Genomic DNA, 19,514 nt, shown 5'->3' with positions numbered 1-19,514 from the left:
TAGCAGACATCACCATGTGCCTTCTCAGCTGAGAGAGGTACCCAGAAGCCAGACACCCTAGCAGACACCAGCCATGTGCCTTCCCAGCTGACAGAGCTGTTCTAGACCCATTTGCCTATTCTTGAATCAGGGTATCTTTACCTGGATGCCTTACTTTGAACATTTTTATAGCCTTAGAACTGTAAACTTGCAACTTAATACGTTCTCTTTTTAAAAGCCATTCTATTTTCTGGTATATTGCATTTCAGCAGCTTTAACAAATTAAAACAGCATCCATTAATCATCCTTCTTTGAATCAATTATTACATTAGGGGCTGAAAAATGGAGGTTTCTCTATATCCTGCATTTCCTCTACACTTATTAGCTTACATTTTTCTGGCAGAGAAGAGCTATGGAAGGACCCAAGTGACTTTTAAACTTGTCCAAAAAATGTTCAACTTTTTGACTTATATTAAAGAAAAAAACCATTACAATTACAATCACAATCACAACTTGACTTATATTAAAGAAAAAACATTACAATTACAATCATAATTTTTCAAATCAGACTAGTACGGAGCCAAGTGTTTCATAATATATACACTTAATTAGCAAGTGTGTGAACAAAACATGAGCTTTTTTCTGTGAGTGGAACTGTAAATTAACTCAGCATCTTAAGAGTCAGTTTTGTAGAGAGGCAGGGAAAGACGCCTCTAGGAAAGTTTGTAAATAGGCAGCAATGTCTGGAACAACTGCATAGAACTCTAAGTCTCCCAAGCTGTGGAGGCTAGTGTCCATCCCCCACTAGCATGGCAGGATATTCTGGAGGTATTTCCCCATGGGGAAAAGAAACAGTCTCTACTAGGAGCAAGGGAATGCAGCTCAACTAAGCTCCAACTGTGGAATTAATTAACAAATTAGGACTGCTGAGAATACATTCCAAGCACAGATAAACCTGGAGCAAGCAGAAAAGGAACCAGGAAGTTTCTCCCTAACAGAGAGGAGGTGGGCTGACCAGAAAACATAAAACAGAGGCTTTTGGAGGTGCCCAAGCTCAGAATTTTTCTTTTTTTTTTTTACTCCTTAGCTGCCCATTAAATTAAGCTACAGGCATTCTCCAGTTTCAGCACTGCACCAGGCAAGGGTGGAGTTAAGGTATGTCTGAAAAGACAAAGGAACAAGTCAGGTGAAGAAGTAATTTCCTAAAGGGCATATCATCCTGTAGAAAAGGTGGGGCTGAGGGTGGGGTATAGGAGAAGGACTCAGCACAAGCGGCAGCTCTCATTTAGAGAATTTAGATCCAAAGTCCTGGAAAATGGAAACAGTTTAGGCCTGCCCATTGCCTAAGCCTCTATTTCAACCATGCTGCTGGGAGGAATGGGGTGTGCTGAGAATTAAAGGCACCACACCACTTTACTCTGGTGTGGAGCTGTGGGATGACAAGCACCACCTGCTGGACAAGATAGGAAAAACACAGATTCAAGAGACCTCACAGGAAAGACTGGCAGCACTGCTGGGTCTCATTCTCAGGGAACTTTGGTACTTGTTATACCCTCATCCTGCATTCTGGACCTGTCTTGCTGGGAAAATCTGACTGGGATAGATCCTATCTATCTCTGGACAAGACCCAGAGAAACAAGAACTGAAAATTTCTGATCATTTAAACAGAAGATAAGCTAGAGGTCTAGAATGAGTTGAACTACTTGTGAAAGGAGAGAGAGAGAGAACAAAGCCAACTGTCATGGTCAGGTTCATGTGTCAACTTGGCCAAGTGGTGGTACCTGTTTGTCTGGTTGGGCAAGTGCTGGCCTGTCTGTTGTGATGACATTTCATAGAATTAAATCATGAGGACGTCAGCTGCATCCATAGCTGATTCCATTTGTAATCAGCCAAGGGGAGTGTCTTCTGCAATGAGTAATGCTTAATCTAATAGCTGGAAGACTTTTAGGGAGGATTCAGAAGAGACAGGCTCTCTTCTTGCTTCAGCCGGTGAGCCTCTCCTGTGGAGTTCATCCAGACCCTCCATCGGAATCGTCGACTTCATAGCCTGCCCTGCGGATTTTGGACTCTGTGTTCCCAAGGTTACATGAGACACTTTTATAAATTTTATATTTGTGAGTGTTTCCTGTTGATTCTGTTTCTCTAGAGAACCCTAACTAATATGCCAACAAACAAGAAAACCCTAGGTAAAAGAGAGAAATCAAACTCCAGAATAAACTAATCAAGGAAATCAGATACAAGCAAAAAAAAAAAAAAAAAAAAAAAACATGAGTCATACTATGGGTAAAAGAAGATATGTCCCAGTCAAAGGAACAAACTAGCACTTCAAATGAGATGCAGGAGTTGAAACAGCTAATTAAAGATGTTTAAACAAATCTTCTAAATCAAATTAAAAAATCAAATTAGTGAGTTGAAGGAAGATATGGCAAAAGATAAAAAAATATAAAGAAGGCACTGGGTAACAATAAAGAAGAACTTGAAAGCTTGAAAAAATAAATGGCAGAACATATGGGAATGAAAGGCAAACAGAAGAAATGAAAAACAATGGAGACATACAAAAGCAGATTTGAAGACAGAAGAAAGGATTAGTGAATGTCATGGTTAGGGACAGGTGTCAACTTGGCCAAGTTGTGGTATCTGTTTATCTGATTGGGCAAGCGCTGGCCTGTCTGTTGCAATGAGGACATTTCATAGGATTAGGTCATGATCACGTCAGCTACATCCACAGCTGATTCCATTTGTAATCAGTCAAAGGGGAGTGTCTTCTGCAATTAGTGATGCTAAATCTAATCATGGGAAGCCTTTTAAGGAGGACTCAGAGGAGACAGGTTCCATCCCTGCTTTGGCTGGTGAGCTTCTCCTGTGGAGTTCATCCAGGCCATCCATCGGAGTCATCGGCTTCGCAGCCTGCCCTGTGGATTTTGGACTCTGCATTTCTACGGTCACATAAGACACTTTCATAAATTTTATATTTGCAAGTGTTCCCTGTTGATTCTGTTTCTCTAGAGAACCCTAACTAATACAGTGAATTTAGAAGACAGGACGTCTGAAATCCCACACACAAAAGAACAGATAGGGAAAAGAATGAAAAATATGAGCAGGGTCTCAGGGAAGTGAATGACAACATGAAGTGCATGAATATACATGGTATGAATGTCCCGGAAAGAGAAGAGAAGGGAAAAGGGGCAGGAAAAATGAAGTAGGAAATAATCACTGAAAACTTCCCAACTCTTTTCAAAAACATAAAATTACAGATCCAAGAAGCACAGCATACCCCTCATAGAATAAATCTGAATAGACTTACTCCAAGACACTTACTAATCAGATTGTCAAATATCATACACAAAGAGAGAATTCTGAAAGAAGCAAGTGCTAAGTAATCCACCACATACAAGGGAAATTAGATAAGACTATGTGTCTGGGCTAGTTTGAAAGTGCTGTGTACCCCCAAAAAGCCATGCCCTTTAATCCTGATTCAATAGTGTAGGATAGAAAGCCTTCTGATTAGATTTTCTCCATGAAGATGTGTTGATTGCATTGCAGTTATGGCCTTTTGATTAGATTATTGCCATGGAGATGTGGTGTGTCCAACTATGGATGTGGCCTTTTGGTTAGAGATGTTACTCTGCCCACTCAAGTTGGGTCTTGTTCGGTTTACTGGAGTTCTTAAAAGGGGAAACATTTTGGAGAAACCTTACATGCAGATGCTTGGAGAACAGAAGCCACAGAGCCAACATGAGACCCAGATGTTTGGAAATGCAGAAAGTAAATACCCCTGGGGAAGCTGTTTGAAACCTGAAGCCAAAGACCCCAGCAGATGCCAGCCATGTGCCTTCCTAGCTGACAGAGGTATTCTGGACAGTTCTGGTTTGCTAGCTGCTGAAATGCAATATACCAGAAATGGAATGGCTTTCAAACAGATGAATTTACTAAGTTGCTAGTTTACAGTTCTAAGGCCAGAATAATGTCCCAATTAAAGTAAGTCTATAGAAATGTCCAATCAAAGGTATCCATGGAAAGATACTTTGGTTCAAGAAGGCCACTGAAGTTCAGGGTCTCTCTCCAGTGAGAAGGCACATGGTGAACAGAGTCAGGGTTTCTCTCTCATCTGGAAAGGCATATGGTGAGCACAGCATCATCTGCTAGCTTTCTCTCCTGGCTTCCTTTCATGAAGCTCCCTGGGAGGTGTTTTCCTTCATCTCCAAAGGTCGCTGGCTGGTGGACTCTGCTTCATGGCTATGTTGTTCTGATCTGCTATCTCTGAATCTCCCCATTCTCCAAAATGTTTCCTCTTTTATATGACTCCAGAAATTAATCAAGACCCACCCAAATGGGTGGAGACATGCCTCTACCTAATCCAGCTTAACAACCACTCTATTAAATCACATCTCCAGGGAGATGATCTAATTACAGTTTCAAACATACAATGCTGAATAGGAATTAGAAGAAGTGGTTGCCTTTACAAAATGGGAATAGGACTAAAACATGGCTTTTCTAGGGTACATACATCATTTCAAACCAGCACATGGACCCATCAGTCTTTCTTGAGTCAAGGTTATCTTTCTCTGGATGCCTTAGTTTGGACATTTTTACAGCCTTAGAACTGTAAACTTGCAACTTAATAAATTTCCTTTATAAAAGGCAACCCAGTTCTGGTATATTGCATTCCAGCAGCATTAACAAACCAATACAGTGTGGATTTCTCAGCAAAAAACATGGAGATGAGAAGGCAGTGGTATGATATCCTTAAGATACTGAAAGAGATAAACTGTTAACCAAGAATTCCTTATCCAGCAAAACTGTCCTTCAGAAAGGAAGGGGAGTTTAAAGTATTTTTAGACAAACAGACACTGAGAGAGTTTGTGAATAAGAGATCTGCTCTACAAGAAATATTAAAGGGAGTACTACAGGCAGACAGGAAAAGATAGGAGAGCGAGGTTTGGAGAAGACTATAGAAATGAAGACTATTAGTAAGGGTAAAAAGAGAGCACAATACTGTAAGTATAATGAACAGTATAATACTGTAAGTGAATATGGTTGAATGAGGAAGGCTAAGGGCATGTATGACATTAGTAGGAAAGATAAACGCTAAAAACTGGAATTGATTAACTTAGTGAAACCTACAGTGGACAGTGATGGTGATTAGAGGTACAAGTAGAGTAATTTTCTACATGAGGGAGAACAAACGACTGTCAACATTGCAAGGTGTTGAAAATAGGATGGTATATAGAAAAAAATAGTTGATGCAAATAGCTAACAGTAACACTGTAATACGCTTCTCTTAACAGTAACAAAGGCCATATATCAAAGCTAAAAGTCAATTAAGAAAGGGTTATAAGGGAGAGGTATGAGATTCTTGGTGGTGGTGTTTATTCTTTATTTTTTTTCCTAGCCTTTTTTTTTTTCTCTTCTTCTTTCTTTGTGGAAGAAATGGAAATGCTCTCATATAGATTATAGGGGTAAATGAATAACTGTGATTTTACCAGGAGCCACTGATTGTTTTACTTAGGATGAATTGTATGGTGTGTGAATAAAACTTTAAAAATAAACAAAGATAGAAGTTCTGGAGTAAAATGTGGAGAGAGGGGTACCTATTCACTGTTGGTAGGGAAGTAGAATGGTACAGCTCTTCTGGAGGCAGTGTGTTGGATCCATAGGAGGCTAAGTATAGGGTTGCTGTATGATCCTCCAACTCCATTTTGAAGTATATACTTGGAGGAACTGAAAGCAGGATCATGAATGGACATTTGCACACTGGTGTGTATGGCGGCAATATTCACGATATGAGAAGGAAGAATTTGGCTTATGGATGTATAAACTGGCAAACTGAAGGGCAAACTGTGATATATACGTACAATGGAATATTGGGCGGCTGTGACAAGGAATGAAGTAGTGAGGCATGCAACAAAGTGAATGAACCTTGAGAACATTATGTTGAGTGAAATAAGCCAGAAATGGAAAAAAAAAAAAAAAGTAAGCCCTCATTAATATGGACTAACTATAATGTGCAAATTCGGAGAATTGAATTCAAGAGCATAGGTCATTCTGGAGGTTATTCTCATGTAGTATATATATTTTGTTTATGTATATTTGAGTTTATTTATGTAGTATATATTTTTTGTTTCTACTTTATTAGAATAGCTAGAAGGAAATATCTGAAACTGTTAAACTGAAATCCAACAGCCTTTATCCTTGATAATGCATATAACTATATGGCTTTTACAGAATGTCCATCCAATTGTGAAAACCTTGTGATTGACACTCCCTTCATCCAGTGTATGAATAGATGAATACAAAAGTAAAGACAAATAAATAAGTAATGGTGGGGGGAGGGGTATGGGATGATGTGGGTATTCTTTTTTATTTTTCTTTTTGGAGTAATGAAAATTCTAAAATTGATTGTGGTGACGAATGCACAACTACATGATGATTCTGTAATCCACAGACTGCATACTTTGGATGATTATATGGTATGTGATCTCAATAAAATTGCATTAAGAAAAACACAGCATCTGTAGAGGGTAACTTACTTTAAAATTCTTCATATTTAATCTACAGATATACTTGCATATATGCAGAAAGTAAATATGTATAAGCATATTCTGTACTTTTTTTTTTTTTTCATGGGCAGGCACCCATGGTCTCCGGCACAGCAAATGAGAACTCTGTCTGCTGAGCTGCTATGGCCCACCCTGTACCATTTTTAATAACACAAAATTGTAAATAAACTAAATGTCCACCTTCAAGACATAAATTAAGATACTTCAATGTACTATAATATGATCCAGAAAGTTCAATATTTTCTGATAAGTAATAATTTTTAAGATATATTGTTACAGGTCACGGTGGCTCAGCAGGCAGACTTCTCGCCTGCCATGCCAGAGGCCCGGTTGGATTTCCGGTGCCCGCCCATGCTAAAAAAAAAAAAAAAAAAAAAAAAAAAAAGATACATTGTTACATCTTGACTTCATCTCCTAGTATTCTCCTCCTTCCTTACTCCATTTGCAACCACATTCGCCTTCTTACTCTTCCTCAAACAACCAAGCATACTTGTGTCCAAGACTTTTATACTTTCCTTCTTTCTGAAACACTCTTCCCCAAGATACTCACTTTGCTTATTCACTCATTTTATTCAAGTCTCTGTTCTTATACAATTAGATAGATACTTACCTCCCTATTGAAAGTAATCCTCTTTTCCCATCCCTATAACTTTCTAGTCCTTTCTCTGCTTTACTTTTCTTCATACCACCTATTACCTCCTGACATGTTAATTGCTTTATGTTTATTAATGTCTCCTCCTCCCATAATACAATTATTAGCTTCAATGGACCTTATTTGCTTTGTTCATAATTATACCTTCAATGCATAGTGAGTACTTATTAAACACTTTTTCTATATGAATGTGTAAAAGTCATGGTTCACAACAGAGGATACGCTATGCTATAGGCCTGTATCTTTGGAAGGGTGCCAAAGAAACAGGGCAAGTAAAATGAACTGGTGAACTGGAAGGAAGAGAAGGGGGTAAGTGGTAAGGGAAAGACTACAATGTATACACTGTCATAGTTTGCATTTGTAACTATGTATAATATAAAAATTAACTTTAAAAACTTAAGAAAAAATTCTTACAAAAATATATGTCACCAAAGCATATGGACCACCCTAATTAAATCTGCTGCCTCTTTTAGTATTTTTCTAACTTTATGCAGTTATCTTTCTTAACAAAATGTTTAATGCTTTTAACTTTTTATTTGATAGGCTTGTTCAATAAACAAGAAGGTTATTTTGACAGAGGGTCCAGAAACTGATCATGATCAGGTACGAATTTAAGGAGAATATTTTACTCATTCCATTTACATTAAAAGATTAGAAAGAAATATGCCAATAAGTTAACAGTGATTACTTCTTAACTAGACTAGTAATCTGTCTTTATGCTTCCTTAAACTTCACTTTCCGCACTAAGCATATACTAACTACTTCTTTAATCAGGGGGTAAAAAAAAAACATAGAAATTTAACAGAAATATTTTCTAACTGTGACATTAAGAAAAAATAAAGAGAGGTATCATTTCGGATGTAATCAACTTTTCCTCAGGATTCCCTAAAAAATTCTACACCAAAATTCCTAAGTATTAATTTTAATTCATCTATGTTTTTTGTCATCATGACATTTTCTATTCTTCCATCTCAACATACACAATCAATATAATTCTATGCTTATTTTATAGGTAAAGGACAATTCTGAAATTGTAGTCATTTTAAAGGATTTAAAACTAACCATGACTTTTAACTCTTTTGAAACCTTTAATTTTCTCTATCCTTTTCCTAGTTTTTATAAATCTTTCTTCCGAGTTCTAATTCTTAACTATTTAGAACCACACATGATTTTAAATGTCTTTAAAATGAATTTGTTTTTGCTGATTATCATTAAATATAGAAACACTCCCATGGGAAATTCTTCCACAGAATCATAGATTGCAAAGGCATAGAAATAACTTCAGGCAATTTTGTTCCAGGGACACGAGATATTATCATTCCCACTATAGAGAGGAAGTATCTAAAACTTAAAAAATTATCCAAGATTATCCAGTGTTTTCATGATGAAAGAGAGAAAAAGAAATTAAGAAGAAACACCCTTGTTTTTTCTTTGCAGCATTCTCTTATTACAATTCAGAATAAACGTTTCTGAGATGAACAAAAATAAGATGGCAGTTAGGGTCACATTATACTGATTAATCCTATGTCCAGAAATTCTTTCCAAGACTACTTCTTTGTTGATATTTCCCAGATTATAGAAATCTCTTCCATGTCTGTTAAAAACAGCAAGGAACTAGCAATAGACTCCACCACAGCTTCAGCTATGTGCCAATATATTACAAGAATTCCTAATTGGAAACTTGTGAAGCCAACCTAACTATACAATTGTAGATCTGAAAATTACCCTAATTTCCCATGTTTGTGGGTATATTCCCTTAGTAGAAACTGTATCAGTTAATACTTGAATTTTGAAAAATGAATCAGTGATAACACTGTAAAATTAGGTATATCTATAGTAAAATAAACTACATAAAAACAATAATGTAATTCGGGGCACTGTACCCTTCCAGATAAATTTGCTTATTGGTTTTTCTATTTCTGAAAAATAAGTTGTTGGGATTTTGATTGGTATTGCATTGAATCTGTAAATCAATTTAGGTAGGATTGACATCTTAACTATATTTAGTCTTCCAATCCATGAACACGGTATGCCCTTCCATCTATTTAGGTCTTCTGTGATTTCTTTTAACAGTTTTTTGTAGTTTTCTTTGTATAGGTCTTTTGTCTCTTTAGTTAAATTTATTCCTAAGTACTTTATTCTTTTAGTTGCAATTGTAAATGGAATTCATTTCTTGATTTCCCCCTCAGCTTGTTCATTGCTAGTGTATAGAAACGCTACGAATTGCTAAAAGTATCTTGAGGAAAAAAAACAAAGCTGGAGGTCTCAACCTGCCGGACTTTAAGGCATATTATGAAGCCACAGTGGTCAAAACAGCATGGTATTGGCATAAAGATAGATATATCGACCAATGGAATCGAATAGAGTGCTCAGATATAGACACTCTCATCTATGGACATTTGATCTTTGATAAGGCAGTCAAGCCAATTCACCTGGGACAGAACAGTCTCTTCAATAAATGGTGCCTAGAGAACTGGATATCCATATGCAAAAGAATGAAAGAGGACCCATATCTCACACCCTATACAAAAGTTAACTCAAAATGGATCAAAGATCTAAACATTAGGTCTAAGACCATAAAACAGTTAGAGGAAAATGTAGGGAGATATCTTATGAAACTTACAACTGGAGGCAGTTTTATGGACCTTAAACCTAAAGCAAGAGCACTGAAGAAGGAAATAAATAAATGGGAGCTCCTCAAAATTAAACACTTTTGTGCATCAAAGAACTTCATCAAGAAAGTAGAAAGACAGCCTACACAATGGGAGACAATATTTGGAAATGACATATCAGATAAGGTCTAGTATCCAGAATTTATAAAGAGATTGTTCAACTCAACAACAAAAAGACAGCCAACCCAATTACAAAATGGGAAAAAGACTTGAACAGATACCTCTCAGAAGAGGAAATACAAATGGCCAAAAGGCACATGAAGAGATGCTCAACTTCCCTGGCCATTAGAGAAATGCAAATCAAAACCACGATGAGATATCATCTCACACCCACCACAATGGCCATTATCAACAAAACAAAAAATGACAAGTGCTGGAGAGGATGCGGAGAAAGAGGCACACTCATCCACTGTTGGTGGGAATGTCAAATGGTACAGCCACTGTGGAAGGCAGTTTGGCAGTTCCTCAAAAAACTGAATATAGAATTGCCATACGACCCAGCAATACCATTGCTAGGTATCTATTCAGAGGACTTAAGGGCAAAGACACAAACGGACATTTGCACACCAATGTTTATAGCAGCATTATTTACAATTGCAAAGAGATGGAAACAGCCAAATGTCCATCAACAGACGAGCGGCTAAACAAACTGTGGTATATACATACGATGGAATATTATGCAGCTTTAAGACAGAATAAACTTATGAAGCATGTAATAACATGGATGGACCTAGAGAACATTATGCTGAGTGAGACTAGCCAAAAACTAAAGGACAAATACTGTATGGTCCCACTGATGTGATCCGACATTAGATAATAAACTTGGAATATGTCATTGGTAACAGAGACCATCAGGAGTTAGAAACAGGGTAAGATAATGGGCAATTGGAGCTGAAGGGATACAGACTGTGCAACAGGACTAGATACAAAAACTCAAAAATGGACAGCACAATACTACCTAATTGTAATGTAATTATGTTAAAACACTGAATGAAGCTGCATCTGAGCTATAGTTTTTTTTTGTTTGTTTGTGTGTTTTTTTATATATATTTTTTGTATTTTTTATTTTTATTTTTTTCTCTATATTATCATTTTATTTCTTTTTCTGTTGTCTTACTATTTCTTTTTCTAAATCGATGCAAATGTATAAGAAATGATGATCATACATCTATGTGATGATACTAAGAATTACTGATTGCATATGTAGAATGGAATGATTTCTAAATGTTGTGTTAGTTAATCTTTTTTTTTAATTAATAAAAAAAATAATAATAATGTAGGATACACCTTAATAGCATGAAGGGATAACAGCATATTACTGGATTTTGAATGCTATAAAATAAAAGTTTCACTATAGAAGTTATTCACTTAATAACAAAATTAACTGAAAAGAAAACTGTACATTTATACACATTGTTATTAAGGACCATAAATATATTGCCTATACGCTATAATATTTACATTTTAAAATCATGTACATACCAACAGTTTTTTGTCGTACTATGCTCCTTGCCTTTTCGGTTCCTGGGGAACCAGTGGTTGTTGCACTTCTCTGTCTCATTGGGGCTTGGCCAGGCTGATCACGACTCCATCCTCTAGAAAAAGACTTGTCGACTGATACTTTCTGAAATTCATGTCCGACTCCTAGAAATGTGTATTTTCAATCTCAGTATATAGTTATTTGATCAAATTATACGTTACCTATCTTGCCTCAGGGTCCTCAGTTTACTTATAATAAGTTATCAAGTAATAAGATAAATTCTATTTTATCTTTGAACTTCAATTTCTATAAAGATTATATTTATTCTAAAACTAAATGCAGGATTTAAAAATTACGCTATTAACAATAAACTATTATAAATTTTTTGCCACTGCTTTGTAACAAAAATGAAGCATTTGGACGAACAAAAAGAGACAGGAAACATGCTAACCAAAAGCCATCCTGTGGTAGAGATTATTGAATCTCTACCTGTCAATAATAGCAACTTGGGAAATAAACAGTCCAGGATAAAGTAGTTTGGACACATACTTAACATGCTGGAAAGTAGGTTAAGTATGAAATGTAACTCTGATGTAACAAACCAAGGATTATAAGATATTATTAATATAATTGCCCTGCTATTGCACACCTGCTTTAACATTAGACAAATAAATATTATACTTTTAGGGAATGTTCATTTTCAGTTATAACTAAGAAAATACTTTCAAAAGAATTTTCCAAATAATTCTTTATTATAAACTTAGAGTAACATGAAATTACCTTCCATTTCTAACAAAAATTTGCTTATGATAAAAAGGAACAGCATTTTATAATTTCCATTTTGGCAATCAATAATGAAGTTCTTAAGATTGTATATGTATTTAAACCTTGGTTGGATATGTATAGAACATGTTACCTCTCATAAAAATTACTGTTAAAGTTAAGAAAAGTTAAAAGGCACCTACACGTTTCTTGTTTTTATTTAATGTGTCCTCCTACATATATGTATTTCTTTATCTATACATACACACATACAGAGGGAGATACGTGATACATATATCACAGGGAATTTTGTTCACAATTATTTTTGAGGGGTAAGAGGGGCAGTATATGGGCCAGGAATCGAACCTGGGTCCCTCTCATGGTAGGTGAGAATTCTACCAGTGAACTTCCCATTACATGTTTTATTGTAAGAAATTTAAAACTTTTAGGGTAAAGGAGGGAATAATTAAGAGAGAACATGACCTTTACCCTCACCATCTCTCTGATTTAGTTTTCCCTCACCTAATTAATTAGCAAGTTTATAATGATCATTTCTGTGAACTGCTCTTACCTTTCCCTTTATGCTTTTTTTGTTTCTGTTCACTCAGTTTATCCAATGGTAAATCACTAAGATCCAAGCTATATAAATTTCTAGCTAAAACTTTAGTTAGTGTCTCCATAGTCAGTGACCACTCAGTGGCCAACTCTTCCCAGTAGGTCAATGATGAAAGTACTGAGAGTAAGTCATCCCAAAGTTCTCGAGAGATGTACACATTCAGATTTGCTTTGATCCAGGCAACTATAAGAGTCTATCAAGACAAATAGTTGGGAATAACAAAGAAATATGTTTAGTGTGTGACTTCAAAATGATATATTAAATTATAAAATAAATTACCTAAAAATAAGCAGAATTTTAAATCACATAATATCCACGACATTGGTTCTTATACTTATAAAAGGAATTCATGCAATCATTATTATCTACTATAAAGCTCATTTCAATAATTGCCAACTCCCAATACTTCAGCAATTAAGACAAGTTTTCAAAACTGAAAAGACATTTCCCTAAAATTAGAACAAACCTTCATGCTACATTATGTAAATAAAATAAAGTAAAATGAGATAAAATAAATTATAAAAAGAGACAAAAGTCCCTGTTGTAGTGTTGAAAATGTTGAGTAGTTAAGACTGAAAAGCCAAATCTATATTTCCAAAATTAAAGGTGGAAATCATTAGCTAAAATACTTTGAAAATTATTTTACTAATATAGAAAAACAAGGTACTAAACATGTACTTAATGAAGTATGGCTTTGAAAAATTATGTGTAAACTGAAGGTTGAAATTCAATGTAATTTTAAAGACACCAGAGAAATTAAAGACATTTTGTAATAAATTAAATCATAGAATAAAAAACTTATTCATAAAAGGGCAGAAATTATTGATAAACCAGTATACCCAACTGAGATTTTGTGGATTTCTCTTAAGATATACCCTCCCAGGTGGGCCACAGTGGCTCAGCAGGCAGAGTTCTCGCCTGCCATGCCTGAGACCTGAGTTTGGTTCCTGGTGCCTGCCCATGTGAAAAAAAAAAAAAATAGACCTCCTACTGAAGAAAGAAGTCACAACGTTAAGGATTTTTCAAGAGTTCAAGTTCATAAATTTTACTAAGGAATTCACATGTTCCTTAGTAAATTACATTTAATTTACATTAAATATAAAGGTGAAAATAAGGAGAATTTAGGGCATGGTAAGAACCAACCATCTTCCATTCTACCTTTATATGTTCAGGCTACAAAAACGTTACTCTGCTAAAATGTCTTCCTATAGCTTCCATTGTTGTGTTAGTTCTTAACAATGGTGATTTTTTTTAAAAGGCTAATGAAGTTGAGAGGAGTTTAGATGATAAAAGTAGCTAATTTTAAAGGATTATCAAAAGCACAGAATTTTAAGTAAACTCGCTAATATGGGGGGAAGGGCATACCAATTTAAATGTTATACCAAGAATTAGAATTGAGATGGTTTTTATCTTTGATATTTAGAAATATTTTATCCATGTACTTATATTTAATGTGTCATCCTAAAATATCTTTTTGCTTTTTTATAGTATTAAGAAACCATAATACATTTAAAATTAGAACTGTATCCTCGGATTGGAAAACACAGTAATTCCTGCATAATCAAGCTACCACTGATACTTCAGATTAAGAAACGATAACTCAATAAAGTCTTATGAAACAGCATGATAAGAAAGAATCTTGATTATTTACTACTTGCCTATTACTACAGAACAACAAAGTTTTTTCCTAACAATCTAAGAGACTTGGAAACTCATAAAGCCACCTGCCAGCTTTCTGAAATCATTCATAAGTATGTCACAAAGAATAAAGTATCATCAGCCTGTTAAAACACTTTTTCCACAGACCTGATATTTCTTTCACTTACATTGGGTTATGAGTTTATACAAATGGGAAATAACCTACTTAAATAAGCAATTTTTTATTTGGCACTATAAAAGATCTCTGATTTAAAACTTTTTTTCCCAGGTAAAAGTTCAGGGCTCAACGATTCTTTAAGAAATACATGTCTATCCATCCGTTTATCTATCTATCTATCTATCTATCTATCTATTTGTTTATTTATGTTTATTGCCTGGAAAAGCGGTCCTGCAAGTCGACCTGCCAAGGTCATATTTTTTTTCCCCTGGAACTGTAGAAACGCTTGTGATGGCATCTTCAGTACAGACTCGGTGACTCTGAGCAATACAAGCAGCATCTGTTCCCTTAAAGTAAAAAGATTAATTAATTTTCCTTTGTTGCAAATGTTTGCTTTTGATTAATGGTTAACTTTCAAATTAATATTTGTCATAAAAATTATAACAAATTATAATTCAAAATTCAAACATCAAATGTTTTTGAAAGACAATTTCAATTTTTAGAATTCTTTAAATATTAAAATTTGAAATTCCATTTTATAAATCTATACAACCATTTTTTCAGTGACAATATCTGTGTCAAACAAAATTTTATGCAAAAAGCTGAAGAACTGATGGTGAGAATATGGATGTTGCTCCTCCCTACCCTCCCCCTCCCCCCAATCAAGTAACAGACCTCAGGCAACTGATTGAAGAACGTTCACTATACACTGTAGTTCTATTCTGATGGCTGTCCATTAACTCCAACTTTACAATAAGGAGAATAACCATATATCTACCAGCTCAATTTTAAAAACTACATGCTATTTTAAGATTAATAGATTACAAAGAGCCTGATAACCAATAAAGGGACATTATTCTATTGTCTCTTTCATCCTTTTCAGTTTGAACAATTTTTTAACCCTTTATTTTTGTGTGTGTGTGTACAATAAGTCAAGCCAACCCTAATATTATCCTCACCTTGCCTTATCTCTTCCCCTAGAAGCTTATTACTAAGACCACAAAACTACCTTATTAGCACCACTAATTCAGAAATTAATTTCCATCACAATATGAAAAAGAAGCTCATGAGGGAATTTCAATTGATGTATATATACATGCTAGTAGCCCAAGTCCATATCACAACCTCCTCCACTTTGGCTATTTTTCAGACCCATTCCAGGCATAGCAACACATGGGTAGTCTGTATGAGAAATGTAACAGAGGCAGCAATAGATCCCAGCTCTAGAAGTCATGGTTTTCCTGGGAAGTGAGGGTAGAATCAAATAGAAAAGTATTGCTTAATCTAAAATATACCAAATTTATTTAACAACAAATGCATGCTTCCATTCACAGAATAAAAATCAAAGAAGCCTTGTAACCTTGGGTTTCTAGCTCTGCAATATGAATTGAAAATCATTTGAAATCAACAACATATACAATAAAGTACAGATTTCCAAAGAAATCTTAACTTGATTTGTGGTTAAACCATAACTCACTTATATATCAGACAATCTTTTCACTTTAAAATACAATAAAAATGATTTTAATTCATAAAGAAATTCTTGTAAATTCAGTGTAAATATGTGGGTAATCTCTCATGATGATTTGACTTCAAGAGAATTTACAAAATAGGGGGAAATTTTTCAAATTATGATCTCAGCAAGTCTCTCACTTAACCTGTCTTAACATCATTGATTCAAAGTATATGAAAAGAAGAAAGAAATTCTAACAAAAGAATGGTCCAGTGCAGTACAGATAAGGGTTATTGACTTGACTCTGAAGTAAAAAAGACCATAGTTCAAATCTCTACTCACTTCTCATTATCTGTGTAAGCAAGGCTAAATTCTGTAATCCCTTTGTGCCTCAGAATTATCTAGCATTTAGGATGTTGCAAAGATTCAGTAAGAAAATGCACGTAGAGGGGTTAGGAAGAAACCTTAGAAAGATACCTGGCACAGACAGATGCTCCAAATATATTAGTAACAGTAACTACTTCTACATATACCTTTATTAATACTTTAATTAAGGATATTTTCAAATAAGGCCATTTTCACCCATATGTAGCAAAACATAAATTAGGCATACTCTTTGGCCAAGAAGTCATCACCTTTTTAAGAATGACTCTAGGAGGAAAAATATAAACATACAATGTTCGTTGCTCTACCCACCGCCTACAATAAAAGGTAATAACTTTACGTCCATCAATAGTCAACTAGCAAAGAAAATTACAGCATGTACATATGGTGTAATACTATGTAATCATGTATATGGTCTAGTGAACACAGATTTTCTCAAAGGGCAAACAATGATTACTTCTAGAGAGTGAGCTTTTGGGCAACTTTTACTTTCTTTTTTAAACTTTTCTTTGTTGTTTAAACTTTACAATGAACACTTTCACAAAAAATGTATAGATGCTCTCTCCATTCCCTCCTCAAAGGCCTTTTTTTCTCCATTTAATTAAATGAATATTTATAAGACACTAACGATGTATAATATACTATGCTAAGAAATAAATGCAACCAATATAAATAATGTAACAGTATCTGCTTTCTAGAGGCCTATCTCAATTCAGGGACATAAACAGACATTTATACAAGTGATTTAGATATCAAGACAATTTTGACAAGAACTACAAAAAAGGTATAAACACTGAATGAAAGGAATTGAGGGAAGAAAAGTTAACTAATGATATGTGGAAAGAAGAAATGGAATCTAAAGGATAGTTACTGGCTACCATAGGAAAAGATGACAGGAATTATATACTCTAAAGAAAAGTACAAAATGTGGTCAGGAAACAGCAATATGATAAAGGCAGGATAACATACCACAAGGTAGAATTTAGGCTTGAGAGGGGGCTAGAAAAGTAGACATGGCCTTGAATATCAGGTTGAGGAATCTAGCATTCATACATTCACTCAATCATTTACTTATCCATTCACTCAGTCACTCACACATGCATTCATTTCTAGGAGGACAAGGCCATCAAATGCCTGCTTCAGAAAGACAGACCAAGAGGTCTTGTGGAAGTCTGATCAAAGATGCCTGCGACAAAGGGAAGGGGAAGTGTTTTCCTTATGATTATTTTACAAAATATTACATTCATTCATTATTAATAAGAGCTCCTACAATATTTTAAAAAGCCTTATTCAAAGAAACTACTATTACAAAAACACTATACTTGTATATACAATTTAAAATCAATACGCATAAAGGATAAAAAAATTTTACCAAGTCTTTTTGTCCATTGATACTTGCACAACCATGAACCGATAAATGTTAAGAATGCGTTTACACATATCTGTGTGCTCATCCAGAAGAGTTTTTATTTCATTTGCAGGTTCAAGAAGAAATATGTTCGATGAGTTAATAATAAATACCTAAGATAAAAAAAATCGTTAGGTATTAACTATGGAATTTCATAGCAAATTTCTTATTCAAAGAGAAACAAATTGGATGCTTACCACTAGGTGATCTACAACAAACTTCGAAACATAAGACTGTGCATTCTTTCTAATCCTACTTCTAGCACCAGCTAGGTATTAAAATTTAAGCTCATTAAACCTATCTTTTTTTTCTTAAAGGATGATATCATCCATATATATTTTTTTATTTTTAACTTTTTAAATTGTATAGTATAACGTATACACAAAGCAAATAAATAAAAAAGCAGTAGTTTTCAAAGTACTCTTCAACAAGCAGTTACAGGACAGATCCCAGAGTTTGTCATGAGCTACCATATAAACCTATCTTTTTAATGTTTATACTGCAAATATAATATTACTATTAGACATTTAAGGAAAATAAACCAAGTACAAAAACAGTATTTTCAAAACTAAGAGCTTTAATATAATATGCCTTTTTGCTAACATAAAATGAAAAGAACAATGAATAAATTCAAATAGTTTAGCATATTAGATAATACCTAAATCAGGAAGAATTTTTTAACAAGCTGTTTAAATATTTTATCCCCTTCTTCATGTTTACTGGTTATGTGTGTTATATCTGCTTTGGTGATAAGTGTCATACTGTATAAACAAATTACATATTATAGTACTACTAATGCGCTCCATCAATATGCATTTTAATTAAATTCATTATAATCAAATCATTAATTATATTTTGCTTTAGAGGAAAAGGATTGTGAGAATCAAGTTATGATAAGGTCATAGCCAAATGCAAAACTCTCAAGGACACTTTGGAGGTACAGAAATTAAGTGTATTGTCAACTACAAATATAGAACATTTCTATCTTCTATACTTATAATTCTTGGTTTGAATCCCCTGGAGGAAATACATTGCAAAGTACAACTGTAAAGTCATGTGAGAAAAAGAACATTAAGCAGACTTTTATTTTTATTTTTTATTTAATTTTTTTTTTGCATGGGCAGGCATTGGGAATCGAACCCAGGTCTCTGGCATGGCAGGCTTGGGAACTCTGCCTTCTAAGCCACCGTGGTCCGCCCAAGCAAACTTTTAAAATAGCGAAAAGAGGGCAGGCCACGGTGGCTCAGCAGGCAGAGTTCTCGCCTGCCATGCCGGAGACCAGGGTTTGTTTCCTGGTGCCTGCCCATGTAGAAAAAAATAATAATAATAATAATGAAAATAACTGACTCTGCAAGTCCAGCAAAACTGACCAAGAAAAAACAAGAGAGGGACACAAGAAAACATATTAAAAAGAAAACAAAGATGTAACTATAGATCCAACAGAGGATTTGAAAATAATAATTCAATGACTATATTTATGCCAATAAAAATTTTAATGAAATGGGTTATTTTACAGAAAAAAATTATTACATGAAATTCAAGAAGAAATAAAAAAGATGCACATATCAATCGCATCAAATCATTTGAACTAGTAATCAAGTTCTCCCTGATCTATCACTGAACACCAGGCCTAGACAGCTTTATAGGCAAAGTTTAATCCAATCTCCATGGAAAATGATTCTTATATTATTATATAAGTTGTTTCAGAGACAAAAAAAGAAGGAAAGCTACC

The 19,514-nt window shown here is 34.5% G+C and overlaps 1 protein-coding gene across 8 annotated transcripts in view; it reads right to left on the bottom strand.

Moving 5' to 3' along the window:
- Window positions 1–19,514, bottom strand: part of RALGAPA1 (Ral GTPase activating protein catalytic subunit alpha 1) — a 311,810-nt gene that overhangs the window by 186,378 nt on the left and 105,918 nt on the right. For all 8 annotated transcript variants that reach the window (XM_077126931.1, XM_077126935.1, XM_077126932.1 and 5 more), the window contains 4 exons: window positions 17,747–17,895; window positions 14,755–14,884; window positions 12,677–12,914; window positions 11,346–11,507 (listed from right to left, as the gene is read on the bottom strand). In XM_077126931.1, the coding sequence (XP_076983046.1) occupies window positions 11,346–11,507; window positions 12,677–12,914; window positions 14,755–14,884; window positions 17,747–17,895 (679 nt within the window). The remainder of the gene's footprint in view (window positions 1–11,345; window positions 11,508–12,676; window positions 12,915–14,754; window positions 14,885–17,746; window positions 17,896–19,514) is intronic.

Source organism: Tamandua tetradactyla, chromosome 14, assembly GCF_023851605.1.
Source record: "Tamandua tetradactyla isolate mTamTet1 chromosome 14, mTamTet1.pri, whole genome shotgun sequence".
NCBI classification, from domain to species: domain Eukaryota; kingdom Metazoa; phylum Chordata; class Mammalia; order Pilosa; family Myrmecophagidae; genus Tamandua; species Tamandua tetradactyla.
This window is presented reverse-complemented; position numbering and strand designations above follow the sequence as displayed.